This window comes from Tursiops truncatus, chromosome 6 (assembly GCF_011762595.2).
Source record: "Tursiops truncatus isolate mTurTru1 chromosome 6, mTurTru1.mat.Y, whole genome shotgun sequence".
NCBI classification, from domain to species: domain Eukaryota; kingdom Metazoa; phylum Chordata; class Mammalia; order Artiodactyla; family Delphinidae; genus Tursiops; species Tursiops truncatus.
This window is the reverse complement of record NC_047039.1, coordinates 107,374,558-107,393,423: the sequence shown is the minus strand read 5'-3', so window position 1 is coordinate 107,393,423 and position 18,866 is coordinate 107,374,558. Positions and strand designations below refer to the sequence as shown.

Genomic DNA, 18,866 nt, shown 5'->3' with positions numbered 1-18,866 from the left:
TCTTCCGGTCTTTCGGTTTTCGGCTCGGAGGAGGCTAAGGTGCAACTTTCTTCGGTCGTCCCGAATCCGGGTTCATCCGACACCAGCCGCCTCCACCATGCCGCCTAAGTTCGACCCCAACGAGATCAAAGTCGGTGCGTGCTTTAGATGTGGCCGGGGCTTCGGGATGGCGCATCCCTCCCCGCGTTCCGTCCGGCTTGCGGCCTCCGCCGCAATTGCCTTTCCCACGGCGGGTTTTAGAGCCGCTGCTCCCTAGAGGCTGGCCCTCTGGTGCTGCGTTCGGGGCGCTGTGTGGTCCTGGCCGACCCGCTTTCTGGGCCTCAGCTTCCCTACGTGTAGATGGGGGGGGCAGGACCGGACGACCTGTGGCGGCTTTGCAGCCCCCACCCTTAGGGTAAGGTTTGTCTCCGGGCACGTCCCCCTAGGCTGCGTTGGTCGGCGTCCGGGGCTTTCTCCACACCGGTGCGGTGTGGGCCTCTGCAGCGGTAGCCAAGCGGAAGGCCGCTGTCCCACGTGGCGCTTGGAGCGGTCCACGCCTTGCGGGGAGGGGTGTCCTGCCTCGCTCCCCCCGAGGTTCTTGGGGCTGTGTTTTTTTTTTTTTTAATTTTTTTTTTTTTTTTTTGGCTGTACGCGGGCCTCCCACCGTTGTGGCCTCTCTCGTTGCGGAGAACAGGCTCCAGACGCGCAGGCTCGGCAGCCATGACTCACGGGCCCAGCCGCTCTGCGGCATGTGGGATCTTCCCGGACCGGGGCACGAACCCATGTCCCTTGCATCGGCAGGCGGACTCTCAACCACTGCGCCACCAGGGAAGCCCTCTTGGGGCTGTTTTGAAAAGAGGCAGAAGGTGGTGTGGCCAGGCCCGGAAAGATGCGTTGGGAGGGCTGTGACTTGGGGGCTCCCCTTGCGGAGGCACTGATCCTTTCTTTCTCCCAGTGTACCTGAGGTGCACCGGTGGGGAAGTCGGTGCCACGTCTGCCCTGGCCCCCAAGATCGGCCCCCTGGGTCTGGTAAGTCATTTTTGTGGAGGGGCGCTTTTTGTATGCGGAGAGCAGAGTTCGACTCTGGCTTGTGCAAACACGATTGTGTCTGAGGTGCCCCTGACAGTGAGCGATTGCCATCCCCAGCTAGGCCTGAACTGGCACTAGCCGTCACAGAAAGGTTGTAGGTAAAGATGGAACCTGGTACCTTGAACCTGTAACTTTCCAGTGCCTCTTAGCTGCTGCTCTTTGTGTCCCTGAGAGACGGGATAGAGGTTTTTGAAGTCAAGAGTGGCTTAGTGACACTGCATTGCCTACTTGGCCTGTTTCCTAGGGAGATGGGCATATGGCTGCTGGGAAGATAAAATGGGGTGTGACATGAAGATCTCGGTGAATGTTACAGTAGCTTGTATAAACAGCTCTGCTCTGAACCTACTGGTTAATATGATTAGCTTTACCTAGGATCAGACTTATTTACCTGCTTTTTCCTCCATTTTATACTCTTTACTGAACTTCCTTTTTCATGAATATAATCAGGCCTTTATTCCTTGAGCAGTGGTCTCCTGTCTGAAAAGCTCTCCCACCATGGTTTTGCTTAAGCAGTGTCATCATTACTCTTCCTTGTCCCTTAGCTCAGCTGGCACTCACTGGACATCTCTCCTGTTTAGGGAATTGTAAAGGGGCAAATGCCCAGACCTCATCCCCACAGACTGACTAGGGTTGGTCAGACACAAGGACCTGGTGTCTTTAAAGAGACCCCCGGTGATTCAGATATAAGAGAGTTGAAAATTACCACACAGGTCCTTAGGAGAGGGTAGGTAGATAAGGGCCCTGGTCCCATTGTGGCCTTGAACCTCCAGTTTACAGCCCTGGACCAACTAAACCTGCAGCCTCAGTTTTCCAGTTTAGTATGGTGATAGCCGTGCCTCGATTGGGCAGGCAAAGTTAAACGTGTTTCAAACAGCTTGCTTGTGCTGCCAAGTGAGGAGGACCGGGCAGATTTCCAGACTGCTTCCATGTGGGGCCTGGTGTGATCATATACCTTTTATTTCTGCAGTCTCCAAAAAAAGTTGGTGATGACATCGCCAAGGCAACTGGTGATTGGAAGGGTCTGAGGATTACAGTGAAACTGACCATTCAGAACCGACAGGCCCAGGTACTTGGTTTGAGGGAGGGCAGAGGTAGGGATTGCTGGGAGGAAGGTTTTTTGCTGACATGGTCACCTGCCACCAGTGGTGAGGTAAGAGCAATTTTATCTGTGGGGAAGGCTTTTGAGAGCATGGGTCAGATATTAACTCTTCTCACTTTTGAGACACTGGGTAAATCACTTATGTTTGCTGGGGTAGGACGTGTTTCAGGTTGGAAAATTAACCTGAATATACAGTAAATGTGGCATCTGGCCCCATGGATTCTGAGAGTCAAGGTGCATGGTAGTATTAGTTGTTCTCATTGGAGGGTGGGGTAGGGTATATTATTCCCATTGAGAATCTCTTCTGCAGATTGAGGTGGTACCTTCTGCCTCTGCCCTGATCATCAAAGCCCTCAAGGAACCGCCAAGAGACAGAAAGAAGCAGAAAAACAGTGAGTGGCTTTTTCCCTGGTAGTATGTGAGTGGTATTGTGTGCCCAGTGTTTGATACACAGCTGCACGTGCTCCCTTTAATGAAACCTAGGGATGGCACAGGTATTTGTTAAGCTGTTACAGAGCTAGGCACTGCCAAGAAGTGCCATGTGGCTCTCCCCAATCCCTGGTGTGGAACAGATCCCACTCAATGCTTGCAGGAGGGACATGTTCAGGCAGGGTGAAGAAACTTACGATAACCAGTAATCAAGAAAGAGCAGCTTCTTAGCTGGATGACAGACCCTATGGACAGCTTTAATCAACCTCAGTCACTTCAGCATGTTTTTTCTCCTCTTCAAAACAGTCCCTTCCACTTAAGGTTAGCAAAGACTTGACTTTGTCCCTAGCCACCCGCCACTGCACCTGACCAGTTTTCTGTTGGCTGGTGCAATCCAGTGGTGAGCTGATACTAAACCCCAGCTTAGGAAACAGGGTTGTTCTTCATGTGGATGACTCTGTGCCGAAAGCATGGGAACAGGTTAGAAATGGATGAGGGAGGACTGACTGGTCTGCTCTGCTCTGGCCTGAGGTGGTAAAAAGCTTTTGCTGTTTATTTTCTGCAGTTAAGCACAGTGGAAACATCACTTTTGATGAAATTGTCAGCATTGCCCGACAGATGCGGCATCGATCTTTAGCTAGAGAACTCTCTGGTAAGAACAAAACAGTATGGGGCCACCTTAATTGTCACGCAGAATGTATTCACTTAGTGGCATTTTCCCACTTAGAGGGGACTTTATTCTGTAAGACCTGAAATTGGGGTGTGGTGTCTTTCTGGGTTTGAAAGAATCTGGGTATCATAGGACCTGTGGACATTTTTGCATTCAGAGCTTTTAAATATATGGAGCTATGAATTTTGGATTAGGGGAGCAGTGATGATTATTCCTGTATTCCATAAAAGTTTTTCCTCTCCTTGCCTGTATTTCCCCACTGGTATCTGAGGATTGTGAGGGACGACAGGCCCTCTGATTCTACCTTTTCTTAATTATAGGAACCATTAAAGAGATCCTGGGGACCGCCCAGTCTGTGGGCTGCAATGTTGATGGCCGCCACCCTCACGACATCATAGATGACATCAACAGTGGTGCAGTGGAATGTCCAGCTGTAAGTGACTTATGCATTGATTTGCTTAAAATTAGGGTGAAAACTGGAGGGGAAGCTAATGTATCCTTGGGGAAAAGGTGGAAAATTCTATAAGTGCTCAATAGTGGGGTTGGGAGATAAGGTTTTTTTGTCCTATTACTGAGAGGGTTTTTTTTTTTCTTTTCCACAGAGTTAAGAACTGCAAAGAAAAATAATAAAGGGTTATTTGACAAGCAGTGGACTTTCTGATGTGGCCTCTTCCTTGGGGGAGCCTAGGCTTTGTGGTCAAATGGTGGTCATTGAGGCCAGGGTGACAGAATCTGGGGATGAAGCAGCAATCTGTGGACAACACATTTCTGTCCTGTATGGGACTAGCTCAGAAGATACCTAGAAAGGAAGTCTGCTTTTTGGAGACACATTCATGGAGCTCCTCAAGAAAAAGTTCTTGGTCAGAAAGAAAACTTGGGGAATTAAACATAATAAACACCCAGGGAAGCAGCTCTTCCTCCCAAACCAGTTTAATCATTTGGTGGGTTCTGGGCCCAGGGCCCATGATTCAAGGCTTTACTCTCCATTCCAGTGTACAGCTGTGGTTCAGAACCACTGATGGGACAACCAAAGAACCTGACCTTTATGAGTCCTCTTCTGTAGTTAATTAGCTCCTAGACCTACCCTGGTTTGCTTTAAACCAGTCACAGACTATTTTCTAATGAACGCTTTCACCTTTCCTAAGCCTCTCCCTTGTCTTTTTCTTAGTTCTGTTCCTTTTGAGTTTCTAGAGCTCATCACTCACTTTCACCTTATTTGATATGCAATGAATGAACCTCAAACACCTGGACACTGAGACAAAGCTACCCGAGCAGCCTGAAGTACCACCTGGAAGGGGCTTCTGGGGACTAGCCTAAAGGTAGTTGGGAATGATGGCACCAAGAACTTCGTTTCCCTGCCATTAGCCACTTGGCTGTCCCATTTGGTCATGGTGGTTTAGGTGGTTTTTAATCACAGGTGCAAGCAGGGGTGGAAAACTGCTTTAGTGGAAAGGACTGCCTGAGATTGCTGGAGTGAGGAACATTCCAGGGCACGTGGCAAGTCATCAAGGAATCAAAGCTAGAGGCCTTGGGTGATGGCTGAGGGTATAACCAGCTTACCTTACAGTAGACCAGTAATGGGGAGTCTCAAATCAGGCTTACCTAACCAAAAACCAAGTAAGCTCACAGCAGTTTATAAGTGCTGAGATGAGATCTACACCAGTTGGGTGCAAGGGAGAAAGCAGGCCAACAGGCTAAAGAGCTTAATTTAAAAGATACTCAACTGTCAGGAAGAGGGGAAAGTAAAAATGACTCGCCTGCCTCTGAGCCAGGGAAAGCAAAGCACAATGTGCTGCCGTCACGTTGCCCCAGGTTTGTTAGCCTTCCCTCCCTTAGGAACTCCGTTTAAAGGTATGTGCCTTGCTGAGGGATTTCATTAGCTTCTTCCTGCACCCTCAACCTCACTGTCCTTCCTCGGTCTTTTCTTGACAGCAGTAACTAGAATAGAGCACTTGAGCAGCTCAGAAAGTGCAGGTTGTGTGCAGCTGTGTCTAGATTCAGCATCCCTCCCCCAGCCCCGTTCTAGTAACAGCTGGCTCTAGAATCCCCTTCCTCACTTGAATTCACTCCCCCAAATCTTAAACCTCAGTGGCCCCACTATGGGGAATACTCGTTCCCGGCTAATGTTCTTGATTCTCCTGTTGCAACAGCCCTCATTCAAGCAGAGACTACTACGACCACACCACTGCCAAAATACCTGGCCTTATAAGTAGGAACGAAGTCTTTCACTCATTCTTTATAAATCGTTTCTGGAGTGCTTTTACCACTGAATTAAAGGTAAATCTTTAAAGCAGTGTAATTGGGGTTGGGTTGTCTAAGAAGATGTTGAGAAAGAAGAGAGCACCTGAGACCTTCCAGAAGCAACATGTAAAATAGTGACTTTATTAAAGGTGCTTTTGCATGTGGCTCTGAGCTAGACTTAAAGTCAGATGTCCCCAGATGCCTTCAAATTACCTGTCAGGTCCCCATCCACTTTGGTTATGTTCCCAGTTACTCTCCAGCATGGAGTCTCTGATGTCTAACGAAAGCTGAACTACACCTGAAGGCCTTCCCACACTCACTACATTCATAAGGTTTCACACCAGTGTGAATTTTCTGATGCTGACTAAGGGATGAGCTCTGGTTAAATGCCTTTCCACACTCATTGCACTCATAGGGTTTTTCTCCTGTGTGAATTATATGATGTCGAATAAGGGCTGAGCTCTCACTGAAGAATTTCCCACATTCATTACATTTATAAGGCTTCTCCCCAGTGTGGGTCTTTTGGTGGATTATAAGGTTTGTGCTTTGGCTGAAGGCCTTCCCGCACTCACTGCACTTGTAGGGTTTCTCTCCAGTGTGAGTCCTCTGGTGGTTTGTGAGGTTTGCACTCTGGCTGAAGGCCTTCCCACATGCATTACATTTGTAGGGTTTCTCCCCTGTATGGATTCTCTGGTGCTGAATAAATGCCGCACAGTAGCTGAAGGCTTTCCCACATTCGCTGCACTTGTAGGGCTTCTCCCCTGTATGAGTCCGCTGGTGGTTTGTAAGATTTGCACTGTGGCGGAAGGCCTTCCCACAGTCACTGCATTCATAAGGCTTCTCTCCAGTGTGAATTCTCTGATGCTGAACAAGGGCTGAACAGTCACTGAAGGCTTTCTCACACTCACTACATTTGTAAGGCTTTTCTCCGGTATGAGTTCGCTGGTGTTTTGTAAGGTTTGCATTCTGGCTGAAGGCTCTTCCACATTCACTGCATTTATAAGGTTTCTCTCCAGTGTGAATCCTCTGGTGCTGAGTAAGAGATGAGCTCTGGCTGAAGGCCTTCCTGCATTCATTGCACTCATATGGCTTCTCCCCAGTGTGGCTCTTCTGGTGCTGAGAAAGGGAAGAACAGTAACTGAAGGCTTTGCCACATTCATTACATATGTACGGCTTCGCTCTGTGAGGTTTAATTATATCTGAATTCTTCCTGAAGCTCTCTGTGTGTGTTTCACATTTATGGGGTCTCACTTCTGTAGGAACTCTCTGCTGTGGAGAAAGAACTGGTCTCAGATTGAAGCTCTTCCCCAGTTCACTGTTCCTGTAATCTGACTCCCCAGAGGGCATCTCTACACTTGGGTCTTGGAATGATTCTTCAGAAATGTCTTGTTCAGGTGGTGATTCAGATACAATCTTCCAATCTGAAGAATATTTACAAAAGCAATTTTAAAGATTCTTTTGGTGAAAGAAAGACAAAAGGCTGAAGGAGTCTGGCTGAGCTCTTATGTGGGACAGGTTCGATGCTTCCACCCCCTTCCACCCAGGATGTTTCTGTTATAACCACAATGATCAGAAAGCTTTTCAGAGACATGAGCACTCTTTGCTCCCTTTCCTAAACAGCAGAAGTTTATCCTGAACCTGCCTCAGGTGCACTCCTCTCCTTTCTTTCTGACACTCCTCTCCTGTGCTTTTGCCAAGTACTGGGTTGTCTTAAGCTGTCTTCTTAGTCACAATTCTTGGTGTGGTTTTGGGCAACCTGCTATTACCAGGTTTGAACAATTCACTTAAAAAAGCTGATGACTGATGCCAGCAGGATGAATGTTTTCACCTATCATATCAGCAAGATTTCAAAAAAAAAAGGTTAATTCTAGAGTGTTGTTAAGAGTGCAGCATTTGGGATATCTCACACACTGGTGCGGCTGCATAAATGGACAGGCTTTCTGGAGAGTAATCTGGCTGCATGTGTCAAGAGTCCTTAAAATGCTGACACAGAATTCCACTTCACCTGCATTAACATCAGTTGTCAACACTGCATCATTTGTCAAATGAAAAGCAAATACCTAAATGTTTAATAACGAGGAATGACTATAGTATAGCCTATCAAGGGACACTGTTCAGCAGTTATAAGTCATGTTTGAAATCTGTACATTATAATTCCTTTTGTAGAAAGGTATTTATTGAAAAAACACTGGCAAGTTATACAATGTGAAGATAAGCTGTGTTGTCTTTGGCTTGTGGGATTAGGCAGGGGTAGTTTTTATTTTCTTCAATGCTTATCTGTATTTTCTAATGTTCTCCAGTGACTATTATTTTTATAATAAAAGTTATGAAAGTCCTTGCTTTCAAGGACTAAGCAGTGATAAAAATAAACAACATGCTGTTAGGTGAAAGAAGAAATATGTAAAATTACATACTGTTAATTTTAGAAAATGCTGCTTTTTGTAATACGAAGATTGAAGGTAATACCTCTGTGTGGTGGGATGACAGGAGATCTTGATTTTCTTTTTTATTCTTTTCTAAACTTCAAATGAACTTATTTTTATTAGAAAAAATTTATTTTAAAAAGAATAACATTGCTTTTATAATATGGATGGGGTGGGTGATATTTTTAAAAAGAGTTACTGATTCTTAATCCCCTTTGGGACCTCATTCATTTTAAGAGAAAACCTTAAAGTGTGAATTAATGTATAATATTTGCAAAGTATTAAAACTAAGTGAACCCAATGCTCCCAGACATCTCTCTCTGTCTCCTTCATAGAGGCTTATAGCTAAGGGAGTGAAGTTTTAGGGAAGGCTATGGAGCTTCTTTTCACAAGGGTCAATTTTCCTGAAAAGATTCTTCCTGTTTCTACCTTATTTAGGAAAACAGCAGGTTAGTTTTAGGTATGCTTTATTTGAATTTCTATACAGAATCTTGACCCAGACTGCCTGGGTTCAAATCTGGGTTCAACCTCTTACTAGCTGTGTGACTCTGGGCAAATTACTATGCCTTGGATTTATTATTTGTGAATGTAGCTCTCTTCCAGAATTATTAAGAGGACTAAATGAGCTAAAACACAAAGGACCCAGAATGATACCTGAGGAATAGCAAGTGTTATATGAGTGCTTGTTATTATCTTGGACCTTTTCCTTGTAAATCATATTAAATGGTTTCCCATTAAGCAGGTTTCCCTCTAAGTTGCACATGCATTCAAAGCCCAGTCTACTAAGAGCACCGAAGTCCCTGTTTCGGGTTGAGGGTATCTCTATGTTACTTGGTATTTGGTCTTACAGCTCTCAAAAACTGACCATCTATCTGAGTAAAAGATGGAAAGGAGAAGAAAAGCGACAACAAAAGAAGCAGTGGGAGAAAAAAGCAATTAAGAAGACTATGCGGGGAATTCCCTGGTGGTCCAGCAGTTAGGACTCTACGCTTCCACTACAGGGGGCATGGGTGCTGGCTCCTGTATAAGACAGTCTAATTATGTTCGAACCTGAATATACCCAAAACGGAACCACTGATTTTCCCTTTCAAGCCAGTGTCTTTGTCAGTCTTCCCATATACCCAACTGCTCAGGCCAGGGTCATCCTTAATGTCTCTTTCCCTCACATCCAGTCCACTAGCAAGTCATGCTGGCTTTAACACCCAAGTATGTCCTGAATCCTCCTCCTCAGCCGCCACCATCCTCTCACTGGAATGTCCTAACTGATCTCCCTGCTTCTAGTCTTGAACACTGAAAGTCTAGTCTCCACACATGTTATCTTTTCAAACACAAATATTATCCCTTCCCTGCTCAAAACCCTCAATGGCTTCCTATCTTCCTATTTGAATAAAACCTGAACGCCTCCCATGGCCTCTAAGCCTTACATGATCTGACCCCTGCCCAGCACCTTCCCTCTTGTTTACTGAGTCCTAGGCTCTTCTCATCCTAACACAAGTCTAACTTATTCCCAACTCAAAGCCTCAACACGTGGTGTGGCCCAGAATGTTCCTCCTCCGGATACTTACACGGCTGGCTCATTCTTTTCCTTCAGATCTCAGCTCCAGTGTCACCTCCTCAAAGTGGTCTTCCCTGTCCATCCGATCTAGGAGAGCCCCCACCCCACCCATATTCCCCTTTCTTACAGTACTCATCACCATCCAATATTGTATCGGTTATTTTGTTTACTTGCTTTATCTACGTTCCTCACTAGGATGTAAGCAGGGCCTACATCTTGTTCTCTGTTGCACCTCCAGTAGCTAAAACAACGCCAGGCATGTACCACGCAGTGAGGCAAAGGCAGGTCGAAGACCTGGGTCTGTCACGGTGGGAGGGGTGGGATAGAATAGCTCTGAAACCAGCCCAGGAGGCACAGCGATGCCCAGGATGCTCGGTGGGTCTCAGAGCAGAGGTGCGACATCACAGGAGCAGTGTTTTAGTTACTCTAATAGCCAGATTTAAAACTTTCCTCCAGCTACTTCACTATTACAGAATTAATACCGCCCTACGTTGTCAACAACTTTTTTTCAAATAAGTTTGTCAAAGAGTGAGACAGGTTTTATTATCTACATTTTTTCAGATATAGAAACAGACGACCACAATTTAGTGGTTTACTGTGAATCCATGTAGTTAATATGTAGCAAGCCAGGACCTGGATGCGTCTTTCATGGGTCCACATCCAAAGCTGCTTCCACCCTAATACTCTACGCTAAGACCTCAGGGCACAGATCCTTTGTGGTAACACCTTTTCCCAACTTCTGTTTCTAGTGACATGGTGATTTGAATCTTTTTCAGTAACCTTTATAGGATCCTGAACCCCTCTGAGACTGTGATGAAATCTTTTCCCAGAAAGATGCAGTTATTGCCACAGAACACTCTATTCAATTCCCAAGGTTCCACACAGGGTTCTCTCGATTCAGGTTAAAGGTCCTGCATAACAAGTATGCTGTGCTGGGAAGCAGGGGGTTTGGGAGAAGGAAGCAGCAGGCAGTGAGGCTCCTGGTAAAGGGAAGTATTTCAGCAAGTGTGAGTGGTGCCCAGAGTTACAAGGGCTGAGGTGACATGTGATAGGCTGCTTAGAAAGAGGATAAAATGTGAAGAGAGTTCAGATGAACCGTGCACAAAGTAAGCCAGAGGCTTTGTTTTCATTGTCCTACAGCAACCGTAAAAGATATAAAGCATTAGACCGCATTTTTAGAAAAATTTAAAATTTTGTCACTTTAAAGTTGTTAAGTTCATTGTACCTCTGATGCTTTAAGTTTCAAAATATCAGAAGTGGCTGGAACCACAGGCCCTGCCAGAGGTCAGACATTTGCAAGGGCTGAAATATGAAGGTGGGGGTGGAGTGAGCAGCCTTAGATGAGTAGCAAGAGATAAAGGCAGAAACTATGGTTTCTCTTGCTCGTTTTCCCTAAGTTTCTTAGTATCAGCCCTTCAGAAAATTCCAGCATGGCCATGAAGAGGGAGAGAAAGGGTGTGGGTGCAGAATCCAATAAAGGGTTAGTCAGAGAGGGGAGCAGCAGTAGGTGTCACAGCTGAAGCACGGCTAAAGGTGGGTACTTGAGATCCTCAGTGAGGTGAACCCGAAGCAGGGAATGTGCTAGGCCAGCAAAGATGACTCTCATTTCCCAGAGGCCAGCAATACCACCAGTGCTCCCAAATGCCTCCCAGCCTGGGAGGCTGAGTAGACAGCGTGGAATAGAGGGCTTTGGAGTCTGACTGTTGTTGCTTCAAACCCCAGCCTCGCCGCTTTCTAGCTGTGAGGCTCTGAACCAGTGAGTTAGCCTTTCTCAGTTTTATTTTCCTCATCTATAAAACAGGGATAATAATAGCTACCTCACCAGTCGTTAAAATACTCAAATGCACTAACGCATGTTTCAAAGGGGCTTTTGCTCCCGAGACTCTGACTGGCTTACTGCTTGCTCACTTACCTGAACAGGTACTCCTTAGGCCTTCTCTCTCTAGCATCCATGAACCTTCCCTTTGTTCCAACTGGGAGTTCATACCAGGCTGGGAGACTGGAAGTCCTATTTAAGGGGGAAAAAAGTGGGGTTTAGAGATCTGTACTAAGTATAAATAGCCTCCCAGAACTGAGGGGAGTGGAAATGGGTCATTCACTTCATTCATTCAACAAATATTTATTGAGCACTGACTTGGTACCAGGCACTAGGGGACACAGCAGTAAATAAGATAGATACGGTGCCAAGGTCTTAGTAGAGCATTTCTGAAAAGAGCTAAAGTAACAGCCTCAAGGAGGGGTCAAGCCAGGGAGCTAAGCAAGCCCATAAAGCCAGATACTTAAGAAGTTGGGAACTTAGTGACTATGGAGGAACTGGCCTGAAGGCTACCCCACCCTTCCTGGGAAATAAGAAAACGGGGAGGTGCAGCCTCGGGGGGAACAAAATGAAACTGCCTATTTCCCAAACCAGAATGCAGAGATCTTTCACTAGGGAATGAGGAGGAACAAACACTATCCCTCTGGTGCAGCAGAGCCACTCAGGATCACTCGACACTGGAAGTAAAACATTTTCAGAACTGAATAAATTCTGCATTTTAAATGGTTTCCTTACCCAGTAGGACCAGGTTTCTGGACTTTTCTGGCATCCCTTTCTTGAACCTGTCCTTCGGAGTAGGGGCCAACTGCCTCCATCCCTTCTGGGTAAAAGCTACAGCCACACTGTTGAAAGGTGTGGATCCCTGAAACAACAAGCATATTCCTTCTTGCCCAGTGGCCTTAGAATACGAGGGGGTGGGGAGGTTGGCAGCTTTGGGTGTGTTGGTTAGCGGGCCTATAAAGGGTCTTTGAAAAGACTCAGGATAGTTCCAGAAAAGCATTTATTGATCACTTCTTATGTGCCTAACACTATATTGGATATTGATGCACAAAAATAAATAAAATACAGTCTCTCTTGTCTTCACATGTTTTATAACTCTAGTAGACTTTATACATAAATAGAAGAAACTATGTATATATATGAGCAGTAATTGGGCAGAACTAACAGGTGCTTGGGAATTAAAAGCGCCAATATAGAAAAAACAAAATTAGAATGTGTGAGTTTATGCAACAAGGAATCAGCTGCAAATTAGCAAAGAAATGTGAATGATTAATGTTTTCAGAACATTTAATAAATATTCCTGCTTACTCAGACATCACACAGTACAGCAGGAGAGCCAGCACGTATGCAACCACCTGTAATAATGTGTCAAAGAGATGGACAGATTAGTTGCTAGGATAACAGAGGAGGAATCATAGATGGAGGGCAACCTGGCCTTCAAGGAGCAGGTTCCTCAGATGGAGAAAGAGAAGGATGTCCAAGGCAACGGAGGCATCAGGAACAAAGGCATGGAGGCAAGGGGGTCTTTGCCTATTTTCAGCTTAGGAAATGGTACCTCCAGTCACCTAGTTGGCCATGTCAGACAACTGGGTGCTATCTTCCCCTTTCTTGCAGCTCCCCACATGTCAACTGCATATTCATTCTTCCTCCTCAATATCATGAGAATTCATGCATTTCTCTCCATGCCCCTGCCACTGCCTTGCTTTAAGCCACCATCGTTTCCCAATTCATAACTAGTTTCCTGATTTCTAATTTTACCTGTCCTTCCAATACATCCTTCACACTGAGAAATGCACTAAACGGGACAAAGAGGGTCATTTTAAAAAACGATGGAATATTTAAAACATTTGGGTCATTTTATAATAATCAAGAGAGTAAAATCCATTATGAAGATGTAAGGGTCATGAACCAAATAACAAACATATAATTCATAAAGAAAAAACTGTAGGAAGTACAAGGTGAAATTTAAAATATAGCTACAAGAGATGTTAAACAACTTAGTTGTTAACAGAGTTAATACAAAATAAACCAAAAAATAAAGGTATGGGGCTTCCCTGGTGGCGCAGTGGTTGAGAATCCGCCTGCAGATGCAGGGGACATGGGTTCGTGCCCTCGTCCGGGAAGATCCCACATGCTGCAGAGCGGCTGGGCCCGGCCGCTGAGCTTGCACGTCCGGAGCCTGTGCTCCACAACGGGAGAGGCCACAACAGTGAGAGGCCCGCGTACCGCAAAAAAAAAAAAAAAAAAAAAAAAAAAAAAAAAAAAAAATAAGGTATGGAAGAAATGAGTAATTTAATAAGGTTGAGCCATAAATCCTACAGCTGCAATCACACTATACCTGGATGTTTTGTGTGGAGAAGAGACAAACTTTGCCTGCATGGAGCACAGCCCAGCTAAATGTGCAGACAAGAAACCAAAGTCACAATTTTGGCATCTCTAAAAAAATAAAGACCCACCACCAAAAATATTCAACATATATGAACAAAACAGGAAGAAAATGAATTAGGGGATTCAACTCAAGAGATTTTGAAAAGTGAATTTTAAAATAAATCTAAGGAAAGCAGAAGCAAAAAAACTAACACAGAAAATTTTGTTAATAAAGAGTAGAACTGGTGAGGAAATCCAAGAGCAGGCATTCGAAAAATGAAAACAGACCAATTCCTAGTCTAGTCAAGAAAAAGAAAGGGAGAAGACAGCTCTTACTCTCATAGAAGGACTATGAAATGGAATTTATTAGAAATAATTCTGTAGAATACTCTTAATGAAATTGGGGAAATATTAATCAAATTCTACTAAGTGTAAATAAAAAGAAGGTTACAAATCAGGACAAACCCATTTGGGGAAAACAGAAAAAAAAGAATATGACTAAAAGGACACAAATCAAAATGTTAAGTGTTATTTCTTCGTAGGATTAAGTGTAATTTTGGGGGGGTATGTTGTCTACACTTTTCAGGTTTTCTACAAAGAACATGAATTCCTTTTGTAATTAAAAACCAAAAACACCCTTAATATTAAAAAAAAAAAAAAAGAGGCTGCCTTTCAGAGTAAATTTCCAACTTACTTGGGGCCCAGCTGTGAGGAGACCACCTGCCATTCCTTCCTCTTCTGTGCCTTCCTCTTGGGGAAGGGCAGGATCTGGAGAAGGTGGCTCTGGAGGAAGAGAAAGAAAGCAATGAGGCATAAAATTTACATCTCACCAAGCTAGAAAGTCTCAAATTTTCACTCTGAAGAGAGTGTTCAAATGATATTATAGGTCCCAGGGCTCACTGAGGCTGAATTTGCAGACCTGCAATGGGACAGAAATTTTCCAATTTCCCTTCCTACCTCAGAAGTTCCATCAATTGACTCAAACATAGGGAGGCATTAGAGTGTAACAGACTCTCAAGTATTCCAGATCTACCACTTACCAGCAGTGTACAAATCATGTAACCTCTCTAAGTCTCATTTTTCTCATCTGTAAAATGAGGATAATATCCCATGTAAAGTTGCTGTGAAGATTTAAATGCAGACAAAGCAGTTGACACAATGCTTAGCATGTAAATATACAGCTTACAACTATTACCAATTAAGTTCCTTGGAGAAAGTGGCTCTGCAAATTTAAGACATTTGCTTAAACAAAAAAAGAGGTAATGACCAAGTGGGATTCATCCCAGGAATGCAAGGTTGGTTCAACAAATGAAAATCAATCTGTATAACACACTATATTAATATAAAGGGGAAAAAAACCCCATATGATCATCTCAGTGAACTCCAAGAAGGCCATTTTACAGAATCTGATACCTTTCATGATAAAACACATCCAATAAACTAGGAACAGAAGGGAACTTCCTCAACTTGATAAAGAGGCATTTACAAAAAACCCAGAGCTAAAGACTGATGCTTTTCCCCTAAGATCAAGAACAAGACAAGGATGTCTGCTTTTGCCACTTCTAACCAGTATTATACTGGAAGTTCTAGCCAGAGCAATTAGGCAAAAACAAGCAAACAAGCAAACCAAAGGCATACAGATTGGAAAGGAAGAATTTAAACTACCTGTATTTGTGAATGGCATGATTTTGTATACAGAAAATCCTAAGGAATCCACAGACAACTATCACAGCTAAACAAGTTCAGCAAGGTTGCAGGATACAACATGAATATACAATAAGAAAAAACTCAATTAAAAATGGGCAAAGGATTGAATAAATAGTTCTCCAACTGTACCTCTATACACTAGTAATGAACAATCCAAAAATGAAATTTTAAATTCCATTTACAAGAGCATTAAAAGAACAAAACACCTAGGAATAAACTGAACAAAATAACTGCAAGAGTTTGATTACTGATGTTATAAGCAAAAAAGTATAAATAACATAGGTAGGATACTTATTTTGGTATGGATTAATTTACTTTACTGTCTTAGCCATATCTACCTCTAATCTCTTGCCACTAGTATTCTTCTTAAAGTTGTTTTTTCAAAATGTTATTATTTTTTAATTTTTAAAATTAAATTTCACACATCATCCTCAACACTGCATTTTATATGTAATAGATTTAAAATTGTTGACACCTCTAGTTGACCTTTCTCTGTAGACCATAAAGTCTTTAATTGAGAAAATCATTCCCTACAGACACTGAGGTATCTGTTAAGCTCAGAGCAATTTCTCATAAATGGATGTTATTCTCAATCCTAATTCTTTGTTTTTTTAATGTGTAAATATTTCAGAACAAATATTTTTATGGATACTGTTACTTTTGCTTCCATTTAGATACTTTTCTTTAATAAAAAATCATCAAATCTCAAAAAAAAAGGAAAAAAAGTGAAAGACATTACATTGAAAATTACCAAACATTGTTCAAGGAAATTACAGAAGATCTAAACTTTCTACAAAGCAACAGTAATTAAAATAGTGTGGAACTGATATAAGGATAGACATATAGATCAATGGAGAAGAACTGAGAGTCTAGAAATAAATCCATACATTTATAGACAACTGATTTTCAACAAGAGTGCCAAGAAATTAAATTTCTTTTCAAAAAAATAGAGATGGGACAACTGGATATCTACATGCAAAAGAATGAAGCTGGACTCCTACCTCACACCATATATAAAAACCCAAAATGGATCAAAGACCTAAATGTAAAAGCTAAAACTTCTAGAAGAAAATACAGATATAAATCTTTATGACCTCTGATTAGGCAATGGGTTTCTTAGACATGATACCAAAAGCACATGCAACAGAAGAAAAGCTAAATTGGATTTCATAAAAATTAAAAACTCTGTGCTTTAAAGGACACTGTCAAGAAAGTGAAAAGATCTGCAAATCATATATCTTCTAACGGTCTAGTATCCAAAATATAAAAAGAATTCTTTATATTAAAAACTCAACAAAGAAAGACAAATAACCCAACTTAAAAATGGGCAATGGATTTGAATAGGTATTTCTCTAAGTAAGATACAAACAGCTATTAAGTATATGAAAAGATGCTCAACATCATCAGTCATTGGAGAAATGCATATCAAACCATTATGAGATACCACTTCACACCAAGATGGCTAAAATTAAAAAGATGGAAAAAAAACAAGTGTTGATGAGTATGTAGAAAAACTGAAATCCTCATACATTACTACTGGGAATGTAAAATGGTACAGCCACTGTGGAACACAAGTCTGGCAGTTCCTGAGAAAGTTAAACAGAGTTACCAAAGTTACCAGAGTTATACAATAATTCCTCCCCTAAGTATATATAAACCCTAGAAAAATGGAAACACATCCACACAAAAACTTGTGCATGCATGTTTATGGGATTATTCATAATAGCCCAAACTGGAAACCACCCAAATGTCCAACAACTGAGGAAGAGATAAATGTAACATGGTATAATCCATGTAATGGACTATTATTCAGCCATAAAACGTAGATTCCTTCATGTTACAACATGGATGAACCTTGAAACGTTATGCTAAGTGAAAGAAGCCAGACACAAATGCTGTATGATTCTATTTTCCTGAAATGTCCAGAATAGGCAAATTCATGAGGACAGAAAGTACTGAATAGATTAATGGTTGCCAGGAACTAGGAGGAAGGGAAAATGTGGAGTAATACCAGTTTCTTTCTGGGGTGATGAAAATATTCTGGAATTAAATAATGGTGATGGACTTCCCCGGTGGTCTAGTGGTTAAGACCCGTGCAGGGGGCATGGGTTGGATCCCTGGTTGGGGAACTAAGATCCTGCATGCCGCAGCCAAAAAAAAAAAAAAAAAAAAAAAGGTGATGGTTGCATAACTTTGCGAATATACTAAGAGCTACTTAATTGTACACTTTAAAAGTGAATGCATGTAAATGATATCTCAGTTTAAAAAGGTGCTTTCAAAAGCGTCATTTTAGTTGATGCTTACAGTTCTTAGAGGTGAACGAGGTAGTTAACGTTATTTTACCTTTTCCTCCATGAAGAAACACAGGCTAAGAAAGCTGGCTGGTACCCCAGAGCTTAAACAGGAATCCTCGCCTTCTGATTCTAAATCTCCAGTATCCTCCACGATTTCACAATCCAACTGGGTTGAACCCATCCTCAATATGAGGTGAAGCCAACGGGCTCCCATTCCGAACATCCCTGATGCTTCAAGAGGGCTGGAAGATCAGAAGCAATAGAGGAGGCCCTGAGTAAGTCCCATTTTCTTTCCCAGGGCCCATTTCTCTCTACTTTCTAATGCCATGGGTCCATCAACAGATCGGAGTAAGGGACAGGACACTCAGAAATGATCCAGGGCTGAGCTCCTCAAACTTTTCTGACCCCGGAATTCTTTATTCCACAAAAAGGATCGTCCCCCAACCACTTGTGGAAAGGATGACCGCCGAATTCTGATCTGGGTCACACAGCACTGTTAGCGGACAAGCTAGAAGCCACAAACCGCTCCACCACTCCGTCTCACCTCCTTCCTCCAGCATTTGGGTCCCACCTCGCGCCACCGCCTCCCAGCAGTTTTCCGAGCGCCAGCCCCGCTCTGGGCTCTTCTCTCAGGCCTGTCCCCTTAAAGGCCGGGTCTGAGGCTGCGGTGCTGAGCCCGGTCCGGCCTGTCCAGCCGGGTCTTTCACTGTCTCCCCAGCCACAGCCAGGCCTCGGCTGGGGAGCCCGTGGCGCACCTGCCTCGGTCTCAGGCAGACCACCACGTGAAAAAGCCGCTGCCAGCTACGCGAGCAAGCTCCCGGCTCCTGCCACCAGCGTGAGCTCAGAAACTGCGGCCGCAGACCCGCCTCTCGCTCCAAAGGGGACGGCGCCTGAATAGCGCCACTTCCGGTCATGCGCACATGCCTCCCTGCCCCACCGGACTCCATTTCCCAGAAATCTCCGGGCTCGTTACTGGCCAAAGCCTTTTCTTGTCTCTCGGTGCCAGGTTGTGACCCGCACACCCTCGTGGACCGTATTTCCTAGCGAGGCTTCCGCCTGTTCTTGCTTCCAGAATCTATTTCCCATCACGCTTTGTTGCACATGCCTTTCAGGTCCACTGAATACAATGACTGGGGCCTCTTGGACAGGAAGAGACTTGGCCGCGAAGGCTCACGGGAGCAGTGCTTTTAGCGCAGG

General features: G+C 43.8%; 2 protein-coding genes and 1 non-coding gene across 8 annotated transcripts; 2 read left to right on the top strand and 1 right to left on the bottom strand.

The window, feature by feature from the left end:
* Nucleotides 1–3,919, top strand: RPL12 (ribosomal protein L12). Its single transcript, XM_033858637.2, has 7 exons — nt 1–134; nt 935–1,008; nt 2,036–2,134; nt 2,478–2,559; nt 3,162–3,248; nt 3,587–3,699; nt 3,869–3,919. The coding sequence occupies exons 1-7, from the start codon at nt 98–100 to the stop codon at nt 3,872–3,874; spliced, it is 498 nt and encodes a 165-aa protein (XP_033714528.1). The 5' UTR covers nt 1–97; the 3' UTR covers nt 3,875–3,919.
* On the bottom strand, nt 11–18,554 carry ZNF79 (zinc finger protein 79). Of its 6 annotated transcripts, XM_019949195.3 has the most exons (6): nt 18,214–18,545; nt 17,719–17,911; nt 14,363–14,451; nt 12,037–12,163; nt 11,398–11,493; nt 11–6,928 (listed from the first exon to the last, which is right to left on the bottom strand). In XM_019949195.3, exons 3-6 carry the CDS (start codon nt 14,393–14,395, stop codon nt 5,757–5,759), a joined length of 1,428 nt encoding a protein of 475 aa, XP_019804754.1. In that variant the 5' UTR covers nt 14,396–14,451; nt 17,719–17,911; nt 18,214–18,545; the 3' UTR covers nt 11–5,756. The 6 variants fall into 6 exon arrangements, with proteins under 6 accessions (XP_019804754.1, XP_004322589.1, XP_073662730.1 ...); XM_004322541.4 differs by lacking the exon at nt 17,719–17,911 and having other exon boundaries at nt 18,214–18,546; XM_073806629.1 differs by lacking the exons at nt 17,719–17,911; nt 18,214–18,545 and adding an exon at nt 12,610–12,656.
* On the top strand, nt 2,949–3,078 carry LOC117312844 (small nucleolar RNA SNORA65). The gene has a single exon (XR_004527250.1). It is a non-coding gene; the product is annotated as a small nucleolar RNA SNORA65 (small nucleolar RNA).
* Nucleotides 18,555–18,866: the final 312 nt, after the last annotated feature.

What these genes read in the sequence shown, in the direction of transcription:
- ZNF79 (XM_004322541.4), bottom strand. An exon ending in TCCTCACAGCTGGGCCCCAA is followed by an intron (nt 12,164 to 14,362) that starts GTAAGTTGGAAA and finishes TTGTTGTTTCAG; the next exon opens with GGATCCACACCTTTCAACAG. An exon ending in CAGAAACCTGGTCCTACTGG is followed by an intron (nt 11,494 to 12,036) that starts GTAAGGAAACCA and finishes CCCCTTAAATAG; the next exon opens with GACTTCCAGTCTCCCAGCCT.
- RPL12 (XM_033858637.2), top strand. Translation starts at nt 98, where the DNA reads ATGCCGCCTAAGTTCGACCCCAACGAGATCAAAGTCG. An exon ending in CCCCAACGAGATCAAAGTCG is followed by an intron (nt 135 to 934) that starts GTGCGTGCTTTA and finishes TCTTTCTCCCAG; the next exon opens with TGTACCTGAGGTGCACCGGT. An exon ending in TTTAGCTAGAGAACTCTCTG is followed by an intron (nt 3,249 to 3,586) that starts GTAAGAACAAAA and finishes TCTTAATTATAG; the next exon opens with GAACCATTAAAGAGATCCTG.